The sequence below is a fragment of the Rhinolophus sinicus genome, linkage group LG04 (assembly GCF_036562045.2).
Source record: "Rhinolophus sinicus isolate RSC01 linkage group LG04, ASM3656204v1, whole genome shotgun sequence".
Lineage (NCBI taxonomy): Eukaryota > Metazoa > Chordata > Mammalia > Chiroptera > Rhinolophidae > Rhinolophus > Rhinolophus sinicus.
The window spans coordinates 52224692-52246353 of NC_133754.1; the positions used below are offsets into that span (position 1 = coordinate 52224692).

At 35.8% G+C, this 21662-nt stretch overlaps 1 protein-coding gene across 4 annotated transcripts in view; it reads left to right on the forward strand.

Moving 5' to 3' along the window:
- The window catches only part of MYO16 (myosin XVI), a 542975-nt gene that overhangs the window by 500876 nt on the left and 20437 nt on the right, over nucleotides 1-21662 (forward strand). For all 4 annotated transcript variants that reach the window (XM_074329517.1, XM_074329516.1, XM_019731063.2 and 1 more), the window contains 2 exons: nucleotides 1560-1718; nucleotides 14788-14879. In XM_074329517.1, the coding sequence (XP_074185618.1) occupies nucleotides 1560-1718; nucleotides 14788-14879 (251 nt within the window). The remainder of the gene's footprint in view (nucleotides 1-1559; nucleotides 1719-14787; nucleotides 14880-21662) is intronic.

Genomic DNA, 21662 nt, shown 5'->3' on the forward strand with positions numbered 1-21662 from the left:
TATGGAGCATCTGGGAAAAGGCCCGTAGACCTGTAGTGCTATTTGAGTGTAAGTCTCAAGGGCAAGGGGAGAGAATGTCCAGGAGAAAGAGTTTGAAAGGATGATGTAAAGCCCAGCCTTGGGAGACAAGCTCTAGAGGGCTAGCTGGTCTGCTTCCTTCCTCTTTCCCTCTTTCCCTCTTTCCCTCCCTCCTCCCCTACCCTAGACCCTTCCTTCCTTCCTTCCTTCCTTCCTTCCTTCCTACCTTCCTTCCTTCCTTCCTTCCTTCCTTCCTTCCTTCCTTCCTTCCTTCCTTCCTTCCTTCCTTCCTTCCTTAGAATTTAGGCAACAGCAATTCATTTAAGACTTTTAAGCACGGAAATGATATAGTCTAATTTGTCTTTTAGTGAAAAACAAAAACTGAGCAATAATCCGAATACATAGATAAAGTCGTATTCTGCCTCTGTCCAGCTGCATGACACTGGGTGAGCTTAATTCCCTTTTCAACAAAACAGGGATAACCTCTCTGCCTATCGAGTTCCTGGTTATTGGGATCACGGGAGATAAACTGTTCTATGACTTGTAAAGTATAATAAAGCAAATTATGCTTATTATCCCCTTTGAATAATTTGTTAGCCTGCAACTTCAGAAAGGCCTAGGTACAGACAGCCAGAATCTACTGTGTACCAACAGACAACAGCAGAAGCAGCACGTGTACTTGATTTTGAACAAAAATCCCCCAGTAGGTTGGAGCTTTTTTGAGTTCCCTGCAGAAGCAAGAGCCAATCCCAGGTACCCTTGGCCAGTCTGAGAGAGGGAACCTGACTCAGGGGGAGGGAGAGAGGGAGGAAGAGGGGTAGAGGAGGCCGAGCCTGACTCCATCATGGCAGTTGTGCTTAATTTGTATATTCTGTCCCTCATAGATCCTGCCTAAGGATAATTCAGTCATTATGGAAAAAATTCTATCTCAGACATTGTTCCGAGACCTAGCACTTGTTATGTTTTACTTTACTATTACTACATAGTTTTTAAAAATCTTAGTTGGCTGTTCAGCCTAATTTGGACAGTGATTTCTGTGTTTGCATATCTCAGAGTGCTCAATTTGGGACATAGTGCATAGAATGGGGAAACAGGGTTTTGAAGTTTAGTATTCCTAAATGAATAATAATACATTTTATAATAATGTTGAAAATATATTTCGTATTTTGGTCCAAAGCTGTAAGATTGCCTCAGCTCTACTTAATTTAATAATTCAGAAAACTTCTGAAACATGAACTTATTGCCACACTTCTTTTAAGAAGTAGCCTTCTCTATGACAAGTTATTTGACCTATGACATCAAAATTCTGTACACATATGTTTTAAACTAACAAATTATGAAATTCATTTTCCACTTAGTAGTTCCCATTATGTTTAACAATGTTGTGGCAAAATTTGATGAATATTTTTTAGGCCATAACTTTCATTACATATTATTACTAATTTATCATTTCAAATGTAATTAACGTTTTATTTGATAAGTTGTATTTTTTTTTCAATATTTCATCAGAAAAGGGTAATATTTTCTAAAATGTATTTTAGGTTTTGAAACAAACATGAACCTAACTAGCCGAGATGATCCTGGTACATCAGAAATTGCATCAGAGACTCAAGATAGAAATGCAAATAACCATGGAATTCAGCTATCTAATTCACTCTCTACTGCTATCACTACTGAAAATGGAAATTCTGTCTCAAATGGTAAGCACTTTTAAACTCAGAAATAAATAGATAAATTTTAAGTTGCATCAACTTTCTAGGGAGGATGGACTTAAAAACATAAAAATGAAATAGGCTTAAAACCTAGAAAATAGAATATAAATTATGAAACTTCACTGTAGGGTATATTGTCAACCTCTTATAGGTTAAGTTCAAGAATAAAATTGTATTCAGGATTAGTTGACTTTTCAGAAATATTTATGGAGTATTTGGCCTGTGGGAACCAGTATAAAATGAGACTTATACTGAGCAGAAGGAGGAGATGGATGCCCTAACAATATTTTTAATTTATTTAAAAAAAAATATATATATATATGTCTTTTTCTCAAACCTGAAATGTGTGAAAGAAAATAATACTGAAGATATGGTAAATGCCAAACTGGCTTTAAGTATTTCATTTGAGTGTATCAGTGAATGTATCATTTAGAAGTTGGCTTGACTGTCTGTATCCAAAAACTGTGTAATAATGGCTTAAACAAATAATTTATTTCCCTCACATGTAAAAGAAGCTTATGGCTTCTAGTAATGGCTGATGGGATGATTCGGACCATCCTTTTTATGAGAACATCCAAAAGAGCTGGAAAAAATTGTTTTGTTTGTTTAATCTGATGAAAGACACTAGAAAACTAAGACAGTGAAACAACTAGGAAGGGACTGAAAAAGTGGGTATGAAATACAGTGGAGGCCAAGCAAGGAACCCCATGTATGCTCTGAGGGATGTTTGGGGTACTCACTGAGTCCAAAGAAGGCAGGGTTGTGCTTCTGACTGCCTCCAAGGATTGTGGGGACAGACTTCAGGCCATGGGGTGGAGCTTTGAAGTGTCCATCCTAAGGGTCAGATGAACTAGAATGAGGAACCACAGCTGAGCTGTGAATCATCTCAATCCCTGAGGTTGGACCATGGTCTTTTAGGACTGACAGGCTCATAGGTACCTGGGAGAGGGAAAAAAAAAGATATAGATAGATGATGGATGGATGGATGGATGGATGGATGGATGGATGGATGGATGGATAGATCCCAACAGACAATTACAGTGTCTTAGGCTTCAAAATGTTCTGATAAGCCATTATTCAAATACGAAACTCAACACATAGCCAAAAAAGAACCAGGCACCGGAGGACACAAAATAAGCTGAAAAATTACAAGCAGAAATAGAAGTCAATTGTAATATATCCCTGGCTGCTCAAAAGATCAGAGTTCAAAAGCACATTCTTTAAGTATGTTTACTATGCCCAAGGAGATAAAAGAATGAGAATCTCAGCAGAAATTGGAAACCGTAAAACCATGTCAAATGGATATTCTGAAATTAAAAACTGCAGCCGTCAAATGAAGTACAACAGAGAATGAGTTTAAAGTTAATTAGACACAATCATTAGAAAATATAAAACTGAGGAAGTGAAAGATAATATCAAGAAAATATCAAGAGTAAGTTGTAAAGAAACAAAAAAGAAAAGTAGAAATTCCAGAAAATGGTCTAGAGGCATAAAAGATAGTCAGTGAAAAGGATTATTGGAATCCTAGGAAAAGAAGAAAGAGTACATGGGCAAGAGAAGAGATTTGGTGAGAAATGTTAAAGAATTTTTGAACACTGATGAAAGCACCAAGAAACAGATTTAAGTTGGCAGTTTCTTACAAACTTCCAAATACATTTTCTGTGTAACCCACCAAACTCACTCCTGGGTATTTACCCAGGAGAAATGAAAATAGTGTCTACACAAACACTGTCATGCAAATGCATGTGGTACCTTTATCATAATCACCTAAAACTGGAAATAAAGTTTCCTTCAATTGGTGATGGGCTTGTATTAGCTACCTATTTGTGTAAAAATTATCCCCCCGAACTTAGGGGCTAAATACAACAAACAGCTATTATTGCGTAGTTTCTGTGGGTCAGGAATCTGGATGTAGATGAACTGAGTGAGTGCCTTTGTTACAAAGTCCTTTGTGACGCAGCAATCAACTCTCAGTCAAACCTCTAGTCATCTTGACACTCGATCGAGAGGGTCTGTTTTCAAGATCTCTCACATGGCTACTGGCAGGTCTCAGAAGATCCACTTCCAGGCTCACTCACATGGGCTTCTCCATAAGGGTGGCCTCACAACAGGGCAGCTGGCTTCCTCCAGAGCAAGCAATCACAAGAGAGTCAGAAGTAACACCCATGATGGAAGCCACAGCCTTTACACAGCCTGCTCTTGGAAGGTACATCGAGCAGTTCTGCCACATTCTGTTTATTGGCAGTTATAGATTCAGCCCATTCGATGGGAGGGGATTATGTGAGGTGTGAATTCCTAGAAGTAGACCCATTGGAGGCCATTTTTCAGGCCGACTAGTACATGGAAAAACTGTAATAAAAAACAATGAGCTACAATTACACATGACAAAATAGATAAATCTCAAACACATTGCACTAAGTGAAAAAACTTAGTGTCAAAAGACTGTAAGTGTGATTCCATTTATATGGCATTTTGGAAAAGGCAAATCTACGGGACAGGAAACAAATAAGTGGTTTTCAGAGGCTGGATGTAGTGGCAGGGGATGGACCACTGTCTTAGTCCATTCAGGTAACAAAATGCCCCAGACTGAGTGGCTGATAAACAGCAGAAAAGTATGCTCACAGTCCTGGAGGCTAGAAGTCCAACATCAGGGTGCCAGCGTGGTTGGGTTCTGGTGAGGGCCCTCTTCTAGGTTGCAGGCTGCCAACTGCCCACTTTCACAGTGTCTCCCCATGGCAGAAGGGGTGAGGGAGCTCCATGGCAACCGTTTTATAAGGGCACTAGTCCCGTTCATGAGGGCTCTACTCTCAAGACCTAATGTCTTCCCAAAGGTCACACCTCCTAATCTCATCACCTTGAGGATTTGGATTTCAACATAAGAATTTTGGGGAGACAAACACTCAGAACAAGTCAACTGCAAAGGGGCATGTGGTGCTATTGACAAACAGGAATGCTTGTGTTCCTATAAATTCATAGACATGTACAGTTAATAAGAGTGAATCTTTCGGTCAGTAAATGTTCCTTTGGTAAAATAAAAATAAAAAAATTTAAAAAAAAAGCAAAACCTAAATAGAATAAATAAAAAGAAGCCTCTCTTAAGCATATCATAGTGAAACACTTGTAAAATAGTAAGATAAAGACTAAGCATGAATCTTTAAAGCAGCCAGAAGTGTAAAAGTCAAATTACCTTCAAAGGAGCAGCAATTGAAGTCCAAAGACAATGACATAATGTATTTAACGTGCTCAGATAAAATAATTGCCCATCTAGAATTTTATAAACAGCAACAGCAATAATAATAAAACTCCTGTAAGAATGAAGAAGAATTAGGATTTTTTTTAGAAAAAATAAAAACTGAAAGAATTTAACACGAGCAGACCCGAAATGCTCAAGATTCAAGCAGGAATAAAGGACAATTTTTAAAAGTTAGTGAGGTCAGGAGAGGGTTAAAAAAAATATTTAATTTTATACACTGATAAATCAAGCTAGCAGATTGTAAATTCAAAGGCAACCACTGAAAGAATAGTTGTGGGGTATATAATTCCCAAACTAATAGAAGGAATAAAATAGAATAATAAAGTCAGTCAACCCAAAGATGGCAAAAAGGGAGGAAAATAGAAATACCTGAAAGGTAAGACAAATAGAAAGGTCTTAGATGGTAGACATAAAAGCATATTTGAAACCAGTTCATTGAATACCATTAAATTTTAAATTCCTCATCTAGTATAAGTTCACATTGAAGATACATTGATTAATACAATATTTTTAAGCCTAAGATTTCTAAAGAACATATAAAACATGAGGATACTAAAAGTTTAAATGTAATGGGATAGAAAAAGAAAAGGCATATCATGAAGATATCTAAAAACAGCAATTCTCATCTATTTGGAAAATAAAACTTACATCTTGATTACACACAAAAAATACTTTTAACTAATGACAATAAAAATATAACAGAACTTGCAGAATGCTACTAATATCTTAGTCAATGGAAATTTATAGCTTTAAATATATTGCAAAAGAAGAAAAGCTGAAAATCAGCGTTAAAAATGTCAAGTTAGGAAAACAACAAATTAAACATCAAGAAAATGTAAGGAAAGATGTGATAAAGATAGAACATAAGTTATTGAAATATAAACAACCAACAAAGCCAAGAGTTGATTCTTTAAAAAATATATCTTTGACACATTAATAAACTGATAATTCTCTGACAAGGGCAATAGAGAAATAAAGAAAGTGGACACAAATAACTAGTGCTAGGGGTGAAAAAAGGGGACCTACCACAGATCTTGCAAAAAACAGGAAGAATATATTATGAACAGATTTATGTCAAAATAAATTTGGAAATTTAGATGAACAGATATGTTCTTCTGAAAAAAAAAAGACAACTAATCAAAATGGAGAAAAGAAATAGGAAAGCTAAGTAGTAATTTAATGTTAATTTAATTTTTAATTGAGTACTTTTCTACAAGAAAATCTCTAGACCCAAATGGCTTTTCTGGTAAATTCTCCCAAAATTCTGAAGATGAAATAATGCCAGTGTAACACAAACTCTTCCAGAGAACAGGACTAAAGAAGGATAAGAGAAAAAAAAAAGAACTCTCCCAGCTTGCATAAATAGCCACTTAATTTATGACTAGCTTGGCATCGTAGGGCACTTGCGAAAGGATAATCAATTGCTATGCACATCAGGAAAAAACTGAAACTTGACCCTACCTCACGATACACACACAAAACAATTCCTAGTAGACTATAGATCTAAATGTCAAACACAAAATAATAAAATTTATAAAAGAAAATATAAGAGAATATCTTTTTTTACCTCAGAGGTGGGAAAAAAAGGAACGATTTCTTTTTTTTGCTATTGTTCAGGTACAATCATTTTATTATATGCTTTTGACATTATAATCAAACATGTAATTATTATTATCATTTTTCTAAGGTTTATAATTTATACATCTTATCCAAATATAAACAATAATTCAGAAAATTATCTACTGTACTAGGAAGGATTTTTTAAACAGCACAAAAAAAAAGAGTACAAACAATACAGGAAAAAATATATATGCATAGGGAGAAAATATTTTCAACATCTTTAACCAACAAAATTGCATATTCAGTTTACTTAAAAACAAACAAACAAAAAAGATAACTGAATGGAAAATAGGACAGGATACATAAATAAGCACTTAAATAAACATTTTTTAATAGAGTCCAACCTCACTAGTTATTAGAGAAATGCAGATTAAAACCAAGATGCGATACTACTACACACCCTGTAGAATTAAGAACTGAATGACAAAGAGGAGGAACTCTGCAAAGGGATTACCGTAAACTCAGGACAATGATTTATTTCATATGGAGGAGAAAAAGCCAGTAGTGATTTGTAGAGAGAATGACAAGCGGCTTCTGGGTAGCTAACAGTGTTCTATTCCTTGACTTGGTAGTTACAATTCCACAATTTAAAAGTACTCAGGGAGAGAGAGCGAGAGAGGAAGAGAGATTTCAGAACGCATGTTCGATACCCAGCGTTGTGGAACTTCATGGTTTTCAGAGATTTGGGCTTCACCATCCTATCTCTTGCTGCCCTCGTGGTCAGTGTTGGGAATGTAGGTTTTCAGCTGAGCATATTGCTGACCCAAAGATGTTCATTGCTGATTTACTAAGAAGGAGGGGAAGAATGGACATAGGATAAAAACTAGTGAGGGCAATTTTAATCACAAGTCACACTTTGTTGAGGAGTAGTCTGACAGTGGGTAAGTAGTTGGATGGGGCAGGTTTGTTCCAGCTTAGCATTAAGTTCTCCAGAGTAATGTGGGAATGTTCTGTTGGCTCAGGAAAAAAGATTGTTATAATCAGAGAGAGAGAGAGAGAGAGAGACAGAGAGACAGAGAGAGACAGAGAGAGACAGAGACAGAGAGAGAGAGAGAGAGAGAGAGAGAGACAGAGACCCAAGTATTTATGAATCTTACCCCAACATATTAAGCAGAGAATACATACTCGTATAATGATTAGAAGTATTTGGCTCACAAGAAGGAGGCTTTGTGGTGTCATGAGGGGTGAGGGAAATGACTCCAGTAAGATACAGAAGGATTTTCAGACCAGCAATAAAGACATCCAGAAAAAAAAACTGTAGTTACCAAAAATGTATTACTGCTAAGAACAGACAAAAGTTTAGCAAATAATGAGATAGTCTCTCAGGATCCCCAAGTATTGGCCTATCTTAATATTTTCCCTTCAATGATTTTAGCAGCTTTCTTTAAAATTATATCATTTCTTCACGTGGCATTTATAATTTTATACAGTTTATAAAAATTACGCATGCGTTATTTGACAATTTGGAAAATACAGGATAGAATAAAGAATAAAAACTACCATCCGTTCTATTACCTAGAAGTACTATAAATATGTCTAATATTCCACTGTGTCAAATTTTATTTTTTTCATATAAATATATGTGCATGTCTACATAATATGTTTGGTTATGTTTTTATAAAGTTTGGGTTATACTACACACATAGTTTTAATAATATGCTTTTCCCCCCCTTAGGAATATCATGTAATTTATCTCTGTGTCAACAAATACAGATCTGCATTAGAGCTAGCCATTAATGGTATTGGTTGCATAGCATTCCATCATATAGGACTATTATGAACTAAAATAACCAATCCCTATTTGTCGGATATTAAAATTATCTCCCAATTTTCCACTCTTAAAATAGTACTGAGTGTTTATGATGTATTACTTCAACTTGATTAAAATAGGCATTTTGTAAAACTTTCCATGTTAATGTGTAATGTTCGTATTTTTGTGTTTAGATAGAAATATTGAAATATAATCTTTTTAAAACAAAAACTTCTGAAATCTCTCGTGAGAACCCTTTGTGAGGAGGTAAGTTTAACAAAAACATTGTATGCCCTTATATTCAAATTGAATCTTCCTAAAATAATTAAAATGGAATGTGAGTAACAGTAATAGGCTTCAAGTATATGAGAGGAGAATATTTCACAAAGGTTGTATATCTAATAAGAAGGTGATTAATTCCATTTTTGCTTGCAATTTTGGAAGATTTAAGGATAGCCTCTAAACAAAAACGAGAATTTAAAATATATTGGAATGATCAAAACTGAATACACAAATATTTTAGAAAGATGGCCATATGCCCATCACTTTTGCTAAAATTTCACTTCATGGCATTCTCCCTAGTTTACCTTGGATGATGGATATCCTACCATAAAGAAAGAAAATAGAAACTTCCTTTCACCAAAATATTTAATTTGTCTGTGTTTTGATTCAGAAGGCAAAGGCTGTGGCTTGGGAAGTGGTCCTAGCAAACAATATAAGAAACTGTGATTCTTACTCCAAAAAAAAAAAAAAAAAAAAAAAAACCAACAGAACAAACAAAAACCCCTCTAGATCAAAATGGAAATTTTTGTGTAATACATTCCCTGAAGTTAATACTATAAAATTACCTCTCCAGGAATATCAGGCTTCTAAGCTTCAACATAGTATACTTTCAAACCCTACAACACAGATGTTTATGTTGTCCCTTAAATGCTTATAGGAACCAAATTTTAAAATAAAACTAGTTCTGTGTTTTCATTAATTGAAGACCACTTGAAAATCTCAAGAGTTACATGTACAAAAGGAAAATTACTTCAATTGAGTTTTTAATCTTTCAAAGCCACTTGACAGGTTTGTGTTGATCTGCTTTGTGAACGCAGTGAACTTCTGGGTTCCTAAAACCTTCTTATGATTATTGTAATATCTGGCACAATGCCCTGGATACTTAGGCACTCAGTAAGCATTTACTGATTAAAACAATGTTGCATATTGCAATGACCCAGTAAGTCCTATGCAGAGGGCAGAGTGAGAAAATTTCCCCTAGTCAGTATGATAAAAAGAACAAATATTACACCTGTGCAACACATGGTATATACTTGACCATTATAATTCTTAAGGCAGTTATCAGTACTGATTCATAATTCACAACATGCAGTCAACGTGCTTTCCAAATAAAGGCACCAGATAGAAATAAATGTTTAAAATAACTTGAAGTTCTAATTGAATCAGAAATAGTGTTATTTTCTAGGAAACGATTTCTCTCTTGAATGCCAGTATCTGCATGCTACCTCTGCTTCCCAGAAATAATTATCTGTTTGTTCATTTGCTGAAATATAGTTATGTGTGGGTAATTATAGCTATCACTTACTTTAATTGCCATCCTTTTACTGATGTGAACACTGACTTAGCTCTTTTTTGTATACCTAATTATTCCCTGGACTTGTGGTTATTTATCATTGGATTAGAGAACAGTTTTTAGTGTTAGAACGTTTTAGCTATATGAAGCCAAATATTGTGAATATAAAGATGTTTATTTTGTGGGGAAATACAGATATAAGAAATTCCAACTAGGGCATTTTATGCTCAGTATGATTTTCTTTCTTGCTAGTCAATGAATATACATTTTATTGCTACACATTGGCAAAAATGGCAGTTAAAGAATACAGTTATTGTATTTGAATTTTTACATTTATCATTCTGTGGATTGTCTCTTTTTATTTGCATTATGTTTATCCTCACTGCATAGTAAAGATTATCAGAGGGAAGGCCTGGGTGAGACCATTTGCAGGACCAAGAAGTCTGCATTCTTTGCATAGTCTCAGCACCATATTGAATTTAGCGCTACTGGAGCGCCAAACCACACTGATTCTGGGAACATCAAAAAGTGGCTTTCATCAGCTATGCCTCAGGATAGAGCCAGACCATTGGCAAAGGAGCCTCTGGTTGGAGCCTACAAAATATATTCATGTATACATTTTATAGCATCGCTTTGTTTACGGGAAGTGTATAGATTCTTTGGAACTCATACGGTTGTCTGACTCAAAGGCTAACTGCCAGAGGAAGCAAGCTTTCACTTGACAATCTGGAATATTGTGCAATTATCTATTTTTGAGCAACAGAAGGTAGCTCTGCAAAGAAAGCAAACCCCTCAGGCATTTAGAAAGTCCTGCCTCACTCCTCCTTCTAGTTAAAAATATTTGGCAGTCATATTAAATAATTTCTAATTCGGACTTTAATTAAATTTCCTCCATGGTGGTTGAGAAGTCAGGGTTGAAAATGGTTGGAATGAAATGCTGACCCTGCAGTTCCTTGTCTGTTGTGAGTGCACTGTTCTCCCTTCTATTATTAGTCTCAAATTCTTAGAGTCATCCTTCACTCTGATTTTCTTGCCTCTTATACCAACACGTTCTCTAATATTCTTATTGGGTGTACAAAGCCTGCAAAGGCTCAAGTGAAAGAACATGAAGATGGTATTCCCAACTGAAGTTTCTTATTAGAATTGCACTGTTCCTGTTAGCCGGGGTTCAGATCCCAGCTCTGGCGTACAATCATTCTGTGATGGAAACCAACCTCCCAATGGAAGTCAATAAATGAGTGGATCCAGGTTAACCTTAAATGCCATTCTACTCCTCCCACCCCAACCAACCAACCAAAAAAAAAACAGGAATCTTCAACCCTGGGGGAACATACAGTGGAATTTTCTATCCCCAGGACTTTGGGGCTTTTCTGGAGCCTTGGCATAATAGTGTTCTCCTTAGCTGCATGAGGAAATGTTTTTGTTTTGTTTTTGTCCTTTAAATCCTTATCAGTTAGGGACACATGCTCAAGAATTTGCAGGTGAGTTGACTTTCTGGAAATTTTTTAAATTTCTGGAAATTTTTAAAAAAGATAATGAGTAGATGGAACAAGATTGAAATAATGAAAAGTTCAAAGCTTGATGCTGAGTATGTGGAGTTTCACTGCCTATTCTCTTTACTTTTAGATGGGTATGAAATGTCTATAATAAAATGGTTTGAAGTATTTGCCATCTTGATAGGTAAATTATTGTAATCTTATGTATTTCTTTGAATACTTAATGAAAATGAGCATGTTTAGTATTTAACGGTCATTTATAGTCTCTTTAATTTTCTGTACATGTTCTTTACCCATGTTTTAAACTATGAGGGTAGGACTTTTATTTTGATTTGTAGAATGTTTTAAGAAAAATAAAGCCTTCTGTTCAGTGTATTTAAATGTTCTATATTGTTTTTGATTTGAATTTTATTTTTATGATATTTTAACATATATTTATTTTTAATGTTTGAATAAAAACATTCATCCTTTTTTTTTCCCCTTCACGGTTTGTGCCTTTGGTATCATTTTTAGATCATTTGCCTTAACAAAGTACTGCTTCCAATATGGCAGGAAAATAAAATACTATGTTTGTCAAAAGAAAAATATCCTGCCCTCTGACCTCCTTTGCAGTTCAGTGCTTCCCAGCTCTTACTGTATCTAGTTATACCCCCTTGGTATATTAGCCGTAAGGAGCTTCTCTCACCTATTTTCTACAACTGTCAAGGATTTCCTCCAACCCACACTTTTCTTTCCAGATATTCTCCTCACCTCTTTAGGAAGAGACCATTCATGCAGAGTTTCTCTGGCACCCCTCTCTTCTACCTCACTCTTCTTCTGCCATCACCTGGCTCTCCATCCCCACATATTCACCTCCCCCAAACTGAAGCCATCTGTCCCTATTCTGTTGACCCTGCCACAGATTCTGGGGTCAATGATTTCTTTGGTCAACAGGTAAGAAATACCTTTTAACTTACCATTTAGGTAAAATGGTGTCACATCCCATCTTAGAAATCTACAGTGCTACCCATTACCCACAAATAGTCAAATTTCTGTGAAATGTTATATAAAGTCCTTTAACATCTGGCCTGCTTTACCTTCCAACACATCCTCCAGGTTCCCTTCTCTGGCCATACTGTCTTATAGGCCAATCCCCTGGACACAGAGCACCCTCCTCACATTTCATTGTCTTATCTCATTTATTCTCTCAGCCACGCAGGCCCTTCTCTTCCCTCTTCACCTTTCAATATTTTTCTCATCCTAGAAGGCCCAGATCCTTTGGCATCTCCACCATCATGTTTCCTTGAATCCCTTCAATTAGAATGAATCTTTGCTTTCTCCAAGGTCCTGTTCAATATTCCCTGTACTACTACTTAGCACTTAACTCATCTGGTTGTATGTTCTGTTAAGGGTCATTCCTGTTCAATTTGAGCTCAAGAGTAGAAACTTTGCTTTGTCCTTCATTGTACTTCCCAGTGCCTTATTCAGAGGCTAACCATAAATGTTTCTTCATTTTATTTAATTTATAATATATAAGACATGTTATGCTATTGATTTGGCTCTGAGTGTGTATCTTTACTAAACAGACTTTCTGTTTTGATTCGGAGAGCAAAACTTCTCATTTACAATTTTGTTTTGAGAGATGGATCACAATTTTCTCCCTCTTCCTCAGATTCATGGTCTCAGTAAGACATGCAGTGAACCAGATTCTCTAGAAGTGGACGTTTGTCTTGCTTGTCAGTCAACCACGCGCCACACACACACACACACACACACACACATCTTTGACACTCCTTCTTCACATGAGTCCCAAACCCCTTGCTGTGCCCTACTATCTGGACACACATTTTATTGACGAGTATCTACTGATCTAATTGCCCGGAATTCTAACTTGTGCCTGATCTTAGATTTCCATGCTCCTTTCCATCTGTTTAGATTCCAGACCACTCGAACAGTAACTGCTTGGAACCTTTCCCACACCTGCTACCACAGTCTCTAACACAATATTCCCCTAGCCAACTGAAGACATTGCTGCTGCTTATGGCGGGGACCCATTCTCCAGCACATGACCCCATCCATAGGTATATCAGTTTTTAGGTGCTGGCCTTAGTCTGCCCAGTCTCGATGAAGCTAACCTTTCCATACAAAGTATTTGTGTTCATACAGCAAGATCAATGTGGAGGCCTTGTTATGTATTGATAGGATTTTGTGGACTTCCCCGAGCAACTAACTCTCTGTTGTAATTGGAAAAATCTGCAGTGATTTTTCTAATGATTTATAATTTAGGGATCATGTATATGTTTAATCAATTACACCATGCTGGCTAATTATGATTTCACATAATAGCGGCAATCACTTTAGAATTTGAAGTCCTCTGGGTTGAACTCATTCCACCGGATAGTTATTTTTTTAATCTATGCATTTTTATTAATAAGTCACTTGGGATGATTACTTATCCCTCTCTCACAGTGGTTCTCAGACAGGGATGATTTGGCTTCCCAGGGGTATTTGGCAATGTCTGGGGACATTTCCCAGGGGTATTTGGCAATGTCTAAAGTCATCTAGGGTAGAGAGCAGGGATGCTGCTAAACATCCTATGATACAAAGGACAGCACCCACAGCAGAGAATTATATAGCCCAAAGTGTCAGCAGTGCTGAGATTGAGAAACCCTGCTTCTTTAATAAAGGATAATTAATAAAATCCTTTCGTACCTCATAGGGACTTTTATATTATTTGGTGATAAATTTCCTCAAACCTATCATTCGTTGTATATAGTTGGTTATGAATTGGTCTGGGGATTGGGCAGCTACCCCGACCTTTTCCTCATGGAATTCTACCCAATCTTTTCCCCCCCCTTTGTATGTAAAATAAACTGTAGTCAATAGACTTCATCTGGCACATACACTTGATTATGTCTTCTCTGCCTTCTAATCCTTTCTTTGTATCCCTGCTATCCTACAAATGAAATACAAACTCTGTCTTCAATAACAAGTCCAGGAACCCTTTTCCTCTTCATTGTTCATGCATACTTCTCTGTCCCCATCGATGCTTTATCAAATAATTTTCAGTTTCTAGAAAAGTTTTCCTTCTCCCTTCCAATACTTCTTTGCTGATTTTTGCTCACTTTTGTGCTGTTATGACATATTTCTTCATTACCATTTTATCTCTCTTGCCAGTATATTTCCTCTTTTATTAAATGGAACTGCAGCAATACTTCGTATGCCAATATTTTCTTGGAAAATTTTTGTTATTCAATCTGTGTTTACTGATGATCATTTCAATCCAAAAAATATAATAATTTTAGTTTATTGCAGTAAATACACAACTTACTTTGTTCAGGGAAAAGACACACAATTTAACTACTTTGTGTTGACCTCAATAGGTTTACCTGAAGAAGATGGATTTTCCAGGTTGTCTGTGAGTGGGACAGCGACCTCATCGTTTCAGAGACATAGAGAAAGTCATACCACTCAGGTAATGACCCCTAGATATTTACATGTACAATAATAGCTCATATTATATTATGACAACATATTCATTAAGGTATGACCAAGAACGTATTTTGCACTGGATTAGAGAAGGCAGTTATTCTTATCTCTGCCCTAAGTTTCTCCAACTCAGCATTGTTTTCTATCACAGCTGAATCCAGGTTTTTACTGATTTAAAAAATAATAATAATGTCCCAAACAAATAAAAATTGCTAAATGGTTTTAAATGAAATATTGTAGACATAATTTATGTTATGGTATTTTAAATCACTGTCAGGGGAAGAAGATGATATTAAATTTACTGGATGATGTTAATATGTGTTCCACATTTGATCTCAGCTAAAATATGAGGACTTTAAGTGACAACACATGGAAATAAAATGCTTGTAGCACCTGTGGTTTTATGGCATGCCATTATATCTCACTTACTATCTCCAAATTCCATGTAATCCAAATTCATTTAAAAAATAACATATGATCACCGCACTATAAAATGAAAATGAAATGACAGTTCGCAAAACTGTGTTTTGATGTGTTACAGTGATTTTGTGTATATGCTTAACAAATTTGGTCTTAAAAAGTTCACCAAAATAAAGAAAATATTCACTTCAGGAGTAAAAAGCACTAGTGTTGTAGGAAGAAAAAAGATCTATATCACATAATTTAATTTTCTTTTTATGTTGAATTTTAAAATACTGTTTTCAATAATTATCTTCAAAAAGATATGACTGCGTTCAAGGAGGTCTGCAAACAACAGTATATCAAAGACTTTATTATCAATACATTCAAAGTGTATCCACAAGATTCTTATTTTGTATGAGCAGTACAACTTTTATTATGTCAAATATCTACATAAAAATCTTTAAAAATCTCAGTCGAGTAGCCAGATGTTTTTATGAAATCAACTATCCAGCTAACGATCAGCTTTCATCTGAATATTTCGCATGGCCTGATTATCAGCTGAGATTTTTCTAAATAACACTGATGAGGTAGTAAGAAAATCAATAATTTTAATCTTAAAAATAAATCTTACAGGAGGCAATCTGCTGAAATCACTTACATTGATATATAGGCACTGAAATAGAAAGAAAATGCTGATTGGTTGCAATAATAGATTGTCCTAATCGCCCCTCTGTTCCTTAGAGATGCATTTACTTTACCTTGTAAGCATTATAGATGCTTTAGCTAAGATAATTCCCAGGGGACCCTACTTGTAATGAGCATTGGTTTGATTTTTATTATACGGTTGTCTCCTGTACATTAGAGCACAATGACAGGCCATCTGACATCCTTTCCAGGATTTCCACTACAATGTGGTTCATAGAGAAAAGGGTTAACTTTGAAAGAAGGTGCATAAAATAGACATCTCTGTAACTTGTCTGATCTTTCATGGACGTGGCCAAGAAGCAAAGAGAAATGGGAAAGGTCATCAAGAATAAGTTTCCATTCCTAGTTTTTTATGGGAACTTGTTTTCAAATGAAAACATCCCTGCCTCCAATTATCTCACAGTGTATTCCTTTTTTTCAAGGCAATGGAAAACCAGGCTCATTTTCTTCCATGCAAAAATGTGGGCATTCTCATGGTAGGACACATTCCTCACTGTTGAGAAACTATACAAGTTATATGAAACTATGTATTTAAGGGCTAGATGTCTCAGCATAAATGTCTCTTGTGTGACATTTATAAAGGAAGTGTGGACATATGCAGGCATATTACATTTTAGATTTTCTACTAATGCAATTAAATTGGAATTCTATAAAATCAATCCTAGACTGATTGGGCATGTAGCAGTAAAATTAATTGTTGACTAAAAATTGAATAATCCCTCTTTGAGGGTATCAATATTTTAATTAGCATGATCAGTGATTTTAATAAAATATCTTTAAGGAAGATAAAATGTATGGACATTATTGTAGGTAAATAAAACAGGAAATAGATTTAGTAATGTACCAAAGGTCACGGAAAATTCAGAGTCCATAGCTTGAATGGATATCAAGATCATATGTCCTGTTTTGAGAATGAATTTACCATAGCCCATTAGAAGGAATGAAGGAGTCATTCAACTTTTACATAACATTTGACGAATTTTTGGTTCAAGACAATAATCTAAGTAGCCGTAGTGGACATTTATGATTTGGTTTTTTAGCTGCCGGTCACATATTTAAGTTTCTCACCTACCACAGTGAAAATATAAGGGGAGAGACTCCTCTTCCTCCCCCCTTTGAAAACTAGACAAATATATGTGAGATGGGCTCAGTCAATCTATTAACCATGGAGTGAGAGACATAATGGAAAGAAAAGAACAATAGATGTCTCCATAGTGGGGGGAGGGGTCGCATCTGGCCATGGTGGCTGCCTCCAGGGGCAGCAGATGTTGGTCAGTGTTTGTCTACTGTCCAGTTACTGCGTCCCCCTTGGTTTGTCCCATGTGCCAGATCTTTCCTCCTAACTTCATGCCATTCTTTTGCCTTTCAGTAAAGCTTTTACCTAGTAAGATGTGCAGAGTTATTTTCCATTGCTTGCAAATGAGAATTTTGACTGACACACTATCTGATTTTTTATTATCCACAAAATTCACTTTATATCCAAACACAGGGTTTTTTTTTTACACAAATCATACAAACTGTTTATTCTTGATAGAGGTGTAAAACATTTTCTAATAGGGGTAGCACCTCAATAAATAGTAGTTGTTTCTTTCCTCAAGGTACAGAATACACAAAATATAGTTTTTATACTATTGCATAATTTTTAGTAATTTGCAAAATACAGTTTACATAAAAGTAGAAAAAATAATTTTACTTAAAGCATTTGAAAATAGTGAAAACTGAGATATTAGCTGTATTGTAAATGTGGCTGTCTTCATTTATGCTCCTTATATAGAAGGCTTGGTAGGTCCGTGCTGTGAAGCAAGATAAAATATTCATGACTTTCCAATGCACTTGGCATGAATAAATCCAGCAGTGAATGTGTGACATCATGGAATTCCACAGACTGGCCCTGGAGGGGGCCTTTGTGGCACATCCCAGTACTCAAATCTGGAATTCCATAGATTATAAAAGCCACTTCAGATTGGTTTTGAAACTTTACAGCATTTACAAAAATAATATGCCATTCATCTACTTGCCATTTTAAGAGATGTGAAATATATCTATATTTTAAGTTTGTGCCATTTGGCATGATGCAGTCCCTTAGAAGTAATTCAGGGGTAAAAGACTCAGCAGTGAATGAAATACTGAGAACATCTTCCAACCCAGAATGACTTCTTAGCGTTTTTTTGCTGTGGTTGCAATCCTCTGCTGACTCAGAAGGCCAGGTAACCTGACACAGGAAGCCCATGGATTATAAATAGAGCAAAGCATGAGCAGCGAAGGAGGGGTATCCTGAAAGCAGGAGGGTACCAGACAAGGTTGGATAAAATAAATGCATCATGCTTGCCCTTGGCATAAAATTGCTAGTTACACATCTGCTTAGGGGTCCACACTTGACATTGAAAAATAAGGTGTTTTCTTTTGAGCATACTTTATTTACATTCTCATTGTAACTTTACCAACTTTCAGTCCATGCCTTGTATTCCTCTCCACTGTCTATTCTCCACAGTAATAGTGTGTGGTTTATGATCTTTGATTTTCATTATATGTGTTTATCACATTTCATACCAAACTTTTAAATATTCTTTTGTTTTCTTAAATAGCATAATTTTTTTTATTAATGTCTGTCATATTAAGATATTCGGTGTAAGAAATCATTGATGGTCTCCGATAAAATAGTGGCAATCCGGCACCCAAGAGCTTAATATATATCTAGCCCACTCCTGACACAGCTGCCAATGAAAGGCATAACATAATCAATATGCAATTGATCCACATCAAGAAACAAATTGTTATGTGGTTTGTTTTACTGAACAATCAAAGAAACCTTTTTGTCATGTCACATATCAACAAAATGAAAAGTTGCAGGGCACTAAATAAACCCAATGCCTTCTTTCTATATTCATTTTATTTGTCACCTGTGCTGCTTTTGAAATATATTGTAGCATGGAGAAGCAAGCGTGTTAGATAAAATAACTAAATGTAGACACATTTAGTTGAATCATTAAGAGATAATTCTAAAGCATAAATAGAAAGTATATAACCATTTCAAAAGGAAGTATATGCGTATTTCATTTATAAGCTGCAAACAAACGATTTAGCATAGAATTCTCTTTCACAAAACTGAAGTTTCCAGGAGTCAGTGTGTACCACTCATGACTTCCATTTTATGTGCAAGAGATGAATGCAGTAAATTAATTTGATGGAATGAGTTAAATGGCAGCATTTTCAGCAGAAAAGGGGCATATCCTGGATAGATGTCTAGAAACTTGGAAAATAAAAAACAAAAACAAATCCTGTATTTTGTACTTTTTCCTTCAGAAAATTGCAGCATGGTTATATCCTAAATGTGTTCAAATGCAGTGTTTTCCTAGTGAAGACACTGACTCTTATCAATGAGAATTCAATTTTAAGAAATATTGAAGGCATGAGAAATCAAAATTGTGACTATGTTTCTAAAGAGGAAAAAGTTCTTGTGATATCTGTGCATGCTCGTGTTCCAGATGGGAAAGCTGCAATCAGCTAACACTGTTGCATAAGGGAAACAATGTAACTGAGAAAATGTGGTTAATTATAAATTCTAGTTAACTTAAGAATTTCAATATTAATTCATTTTTTTTAAAGACCTAGGTATGAATCCCATATCTGTTATTTAACATGTGGCTATAGAACGTAGTAATTATTTTTCAGATTGATTAAAGAGAATAGATGTAACATGGCACACATGCTGCCTGCAATATAATAAGTGCTCAAAAATGCTTGGTATTATTTTCATAGTATTCCTTGTTTACTCAAGGTCAATATTCTGAACATCAGTTCTGACTCTAAAAGAATAGATGCTACCTAAAATATGTAGGAGTTTAGATTGAATCAGTAGGACCCAACATTTATTGGGGAGTTTGATAAAGTACGTCACATATTTGATTTTCAAAAGTATTTTGTTATGGCATATTATAAACTTAGAAAAAAAACAAGAGAGAGTGGTTAGTGAAACACCCAACTTCAATAAAGCATAACAGTTTAACCTATTTGTTCTGGCACCATCTTTTTAGAGAACTATGTATTCCAGGCCCTGAGCCCATCTCTGCCTGCCACTCCAAGGTGAATCCCATCCTGAAGTTAGTGCAAAACCCTCCATACACTATTGTACTGTTAGAGTTGGTCATTTTTGCCTCCAGCGATGTGTCAGGCTTAATTTGCTCTAGGACCCACTTGTTCATCTTTCTATTGGTCCAGGGTATCTGTAGAGCTCTCCTCCAACACCATATTTCAAACGAACCAATTTCTTTTTTCTACCAATGTTCTTCACTAGCCAGCCTTCACATCCTTACATATTACTGGCATTAGGAGGGTGTGAATGATCTTAGCCTTGGTCTCTGATGACACATCTTTGCTCCTGGTGATCTTTCCTAATTCTTCCATGGCTGCCCTTCTGAGTCTCGGCCTTCTCGTGATTTCTTGGCTGCAGTCTCTCTTTGAATTGATGACGCAACCAAAGTAAGCAAAATCTTTAACAATTTCATTATCGTTGCCGATATTAAAGTTGTGTATTTCTCCTGTAGTCGTGCGTTTGTCTTCTTGATGTTAAAATACAGCTCTGTTTTGGCACTTTCTTTTATCACTTTCTTCAGAAGTCATTGCAAATCATTGCTATTATACTTTTTGCCTGTAAGAGAGTGTCATCTGCATATCTTAAATTATTGATATTTCTTCCAATTTTCACTCTTCTGAGTCTAGCCCAGTTTTTCATATGATGTGTTCTATGCACCGATGAAACAAATAGGGAGATAAATTGCATCCTTGTTTGACACCTTTGCCAATGGGAAACCATTTAGTCTCTCCATATTCTGCCCTGACAGTGGCTTCCCACCCACAGTACAGGTTATGCAGCAAGACAGGCAAGTACTGAGGCTCGCCTATGTCTTTCAGAGCAACCCATAGCTTTTCAAGATCCATACAGTCAAAGGCTTCACTGTCGTCTATGAAACACAGACTAACCTTCTGGGATTTTTTGGAGCGCTCCAGTAGCCAATGAATATTCACAATGAGAATCCAGCTTGAACATCCACTTGACTTGCGTGGGAAATTAGAACAACGGCCCCATACTTACTGCACCTTGGCATCTCCTGTCTTGAACATTGGATGCATGTTGAATGCATCCAGTCTGTAGTCCATCGTTTTGTTTCCATGTTTGTTGAGATTATTCTTGTTAGGATTTTGACAGATTTCATCTCTGTGGCTTGAAATAATTCTCTTGGTATCCCATCTGCCCCTGGTGATTTATTTCTTCCCCACACTTTCAGGGCAGCTTTCGCTTCACTTTCCAGAATTTCAGGTTCTTCCTCAGAGGACTCTTCTTTAAAGGTGTCTGTCATTCTTTTATCTCTTCTGTATAGATTTTCGGGATTCTGTTTCCACCTTCCCTTTATTTTCTTCTGGTCACACAATGTGCTTTCTTGTTGGTCATTCAGAATCCCTAGTCCCTTTTACTTTCTTGAATCTTCTTGTAGGGATCACTGTTTTTCCTTTTTTATTTGTTGTTCTTTCCTATCTTCTTAACATCAACTATTGTAATCTTCTTTCTATCACTACATGATAGTCATGGAAAAACTGTGTTCAGGACTCTAACCCTGGTAGTATCACCTTTTTACTTTTGCCTCTCACCAATCTTTGACAATTT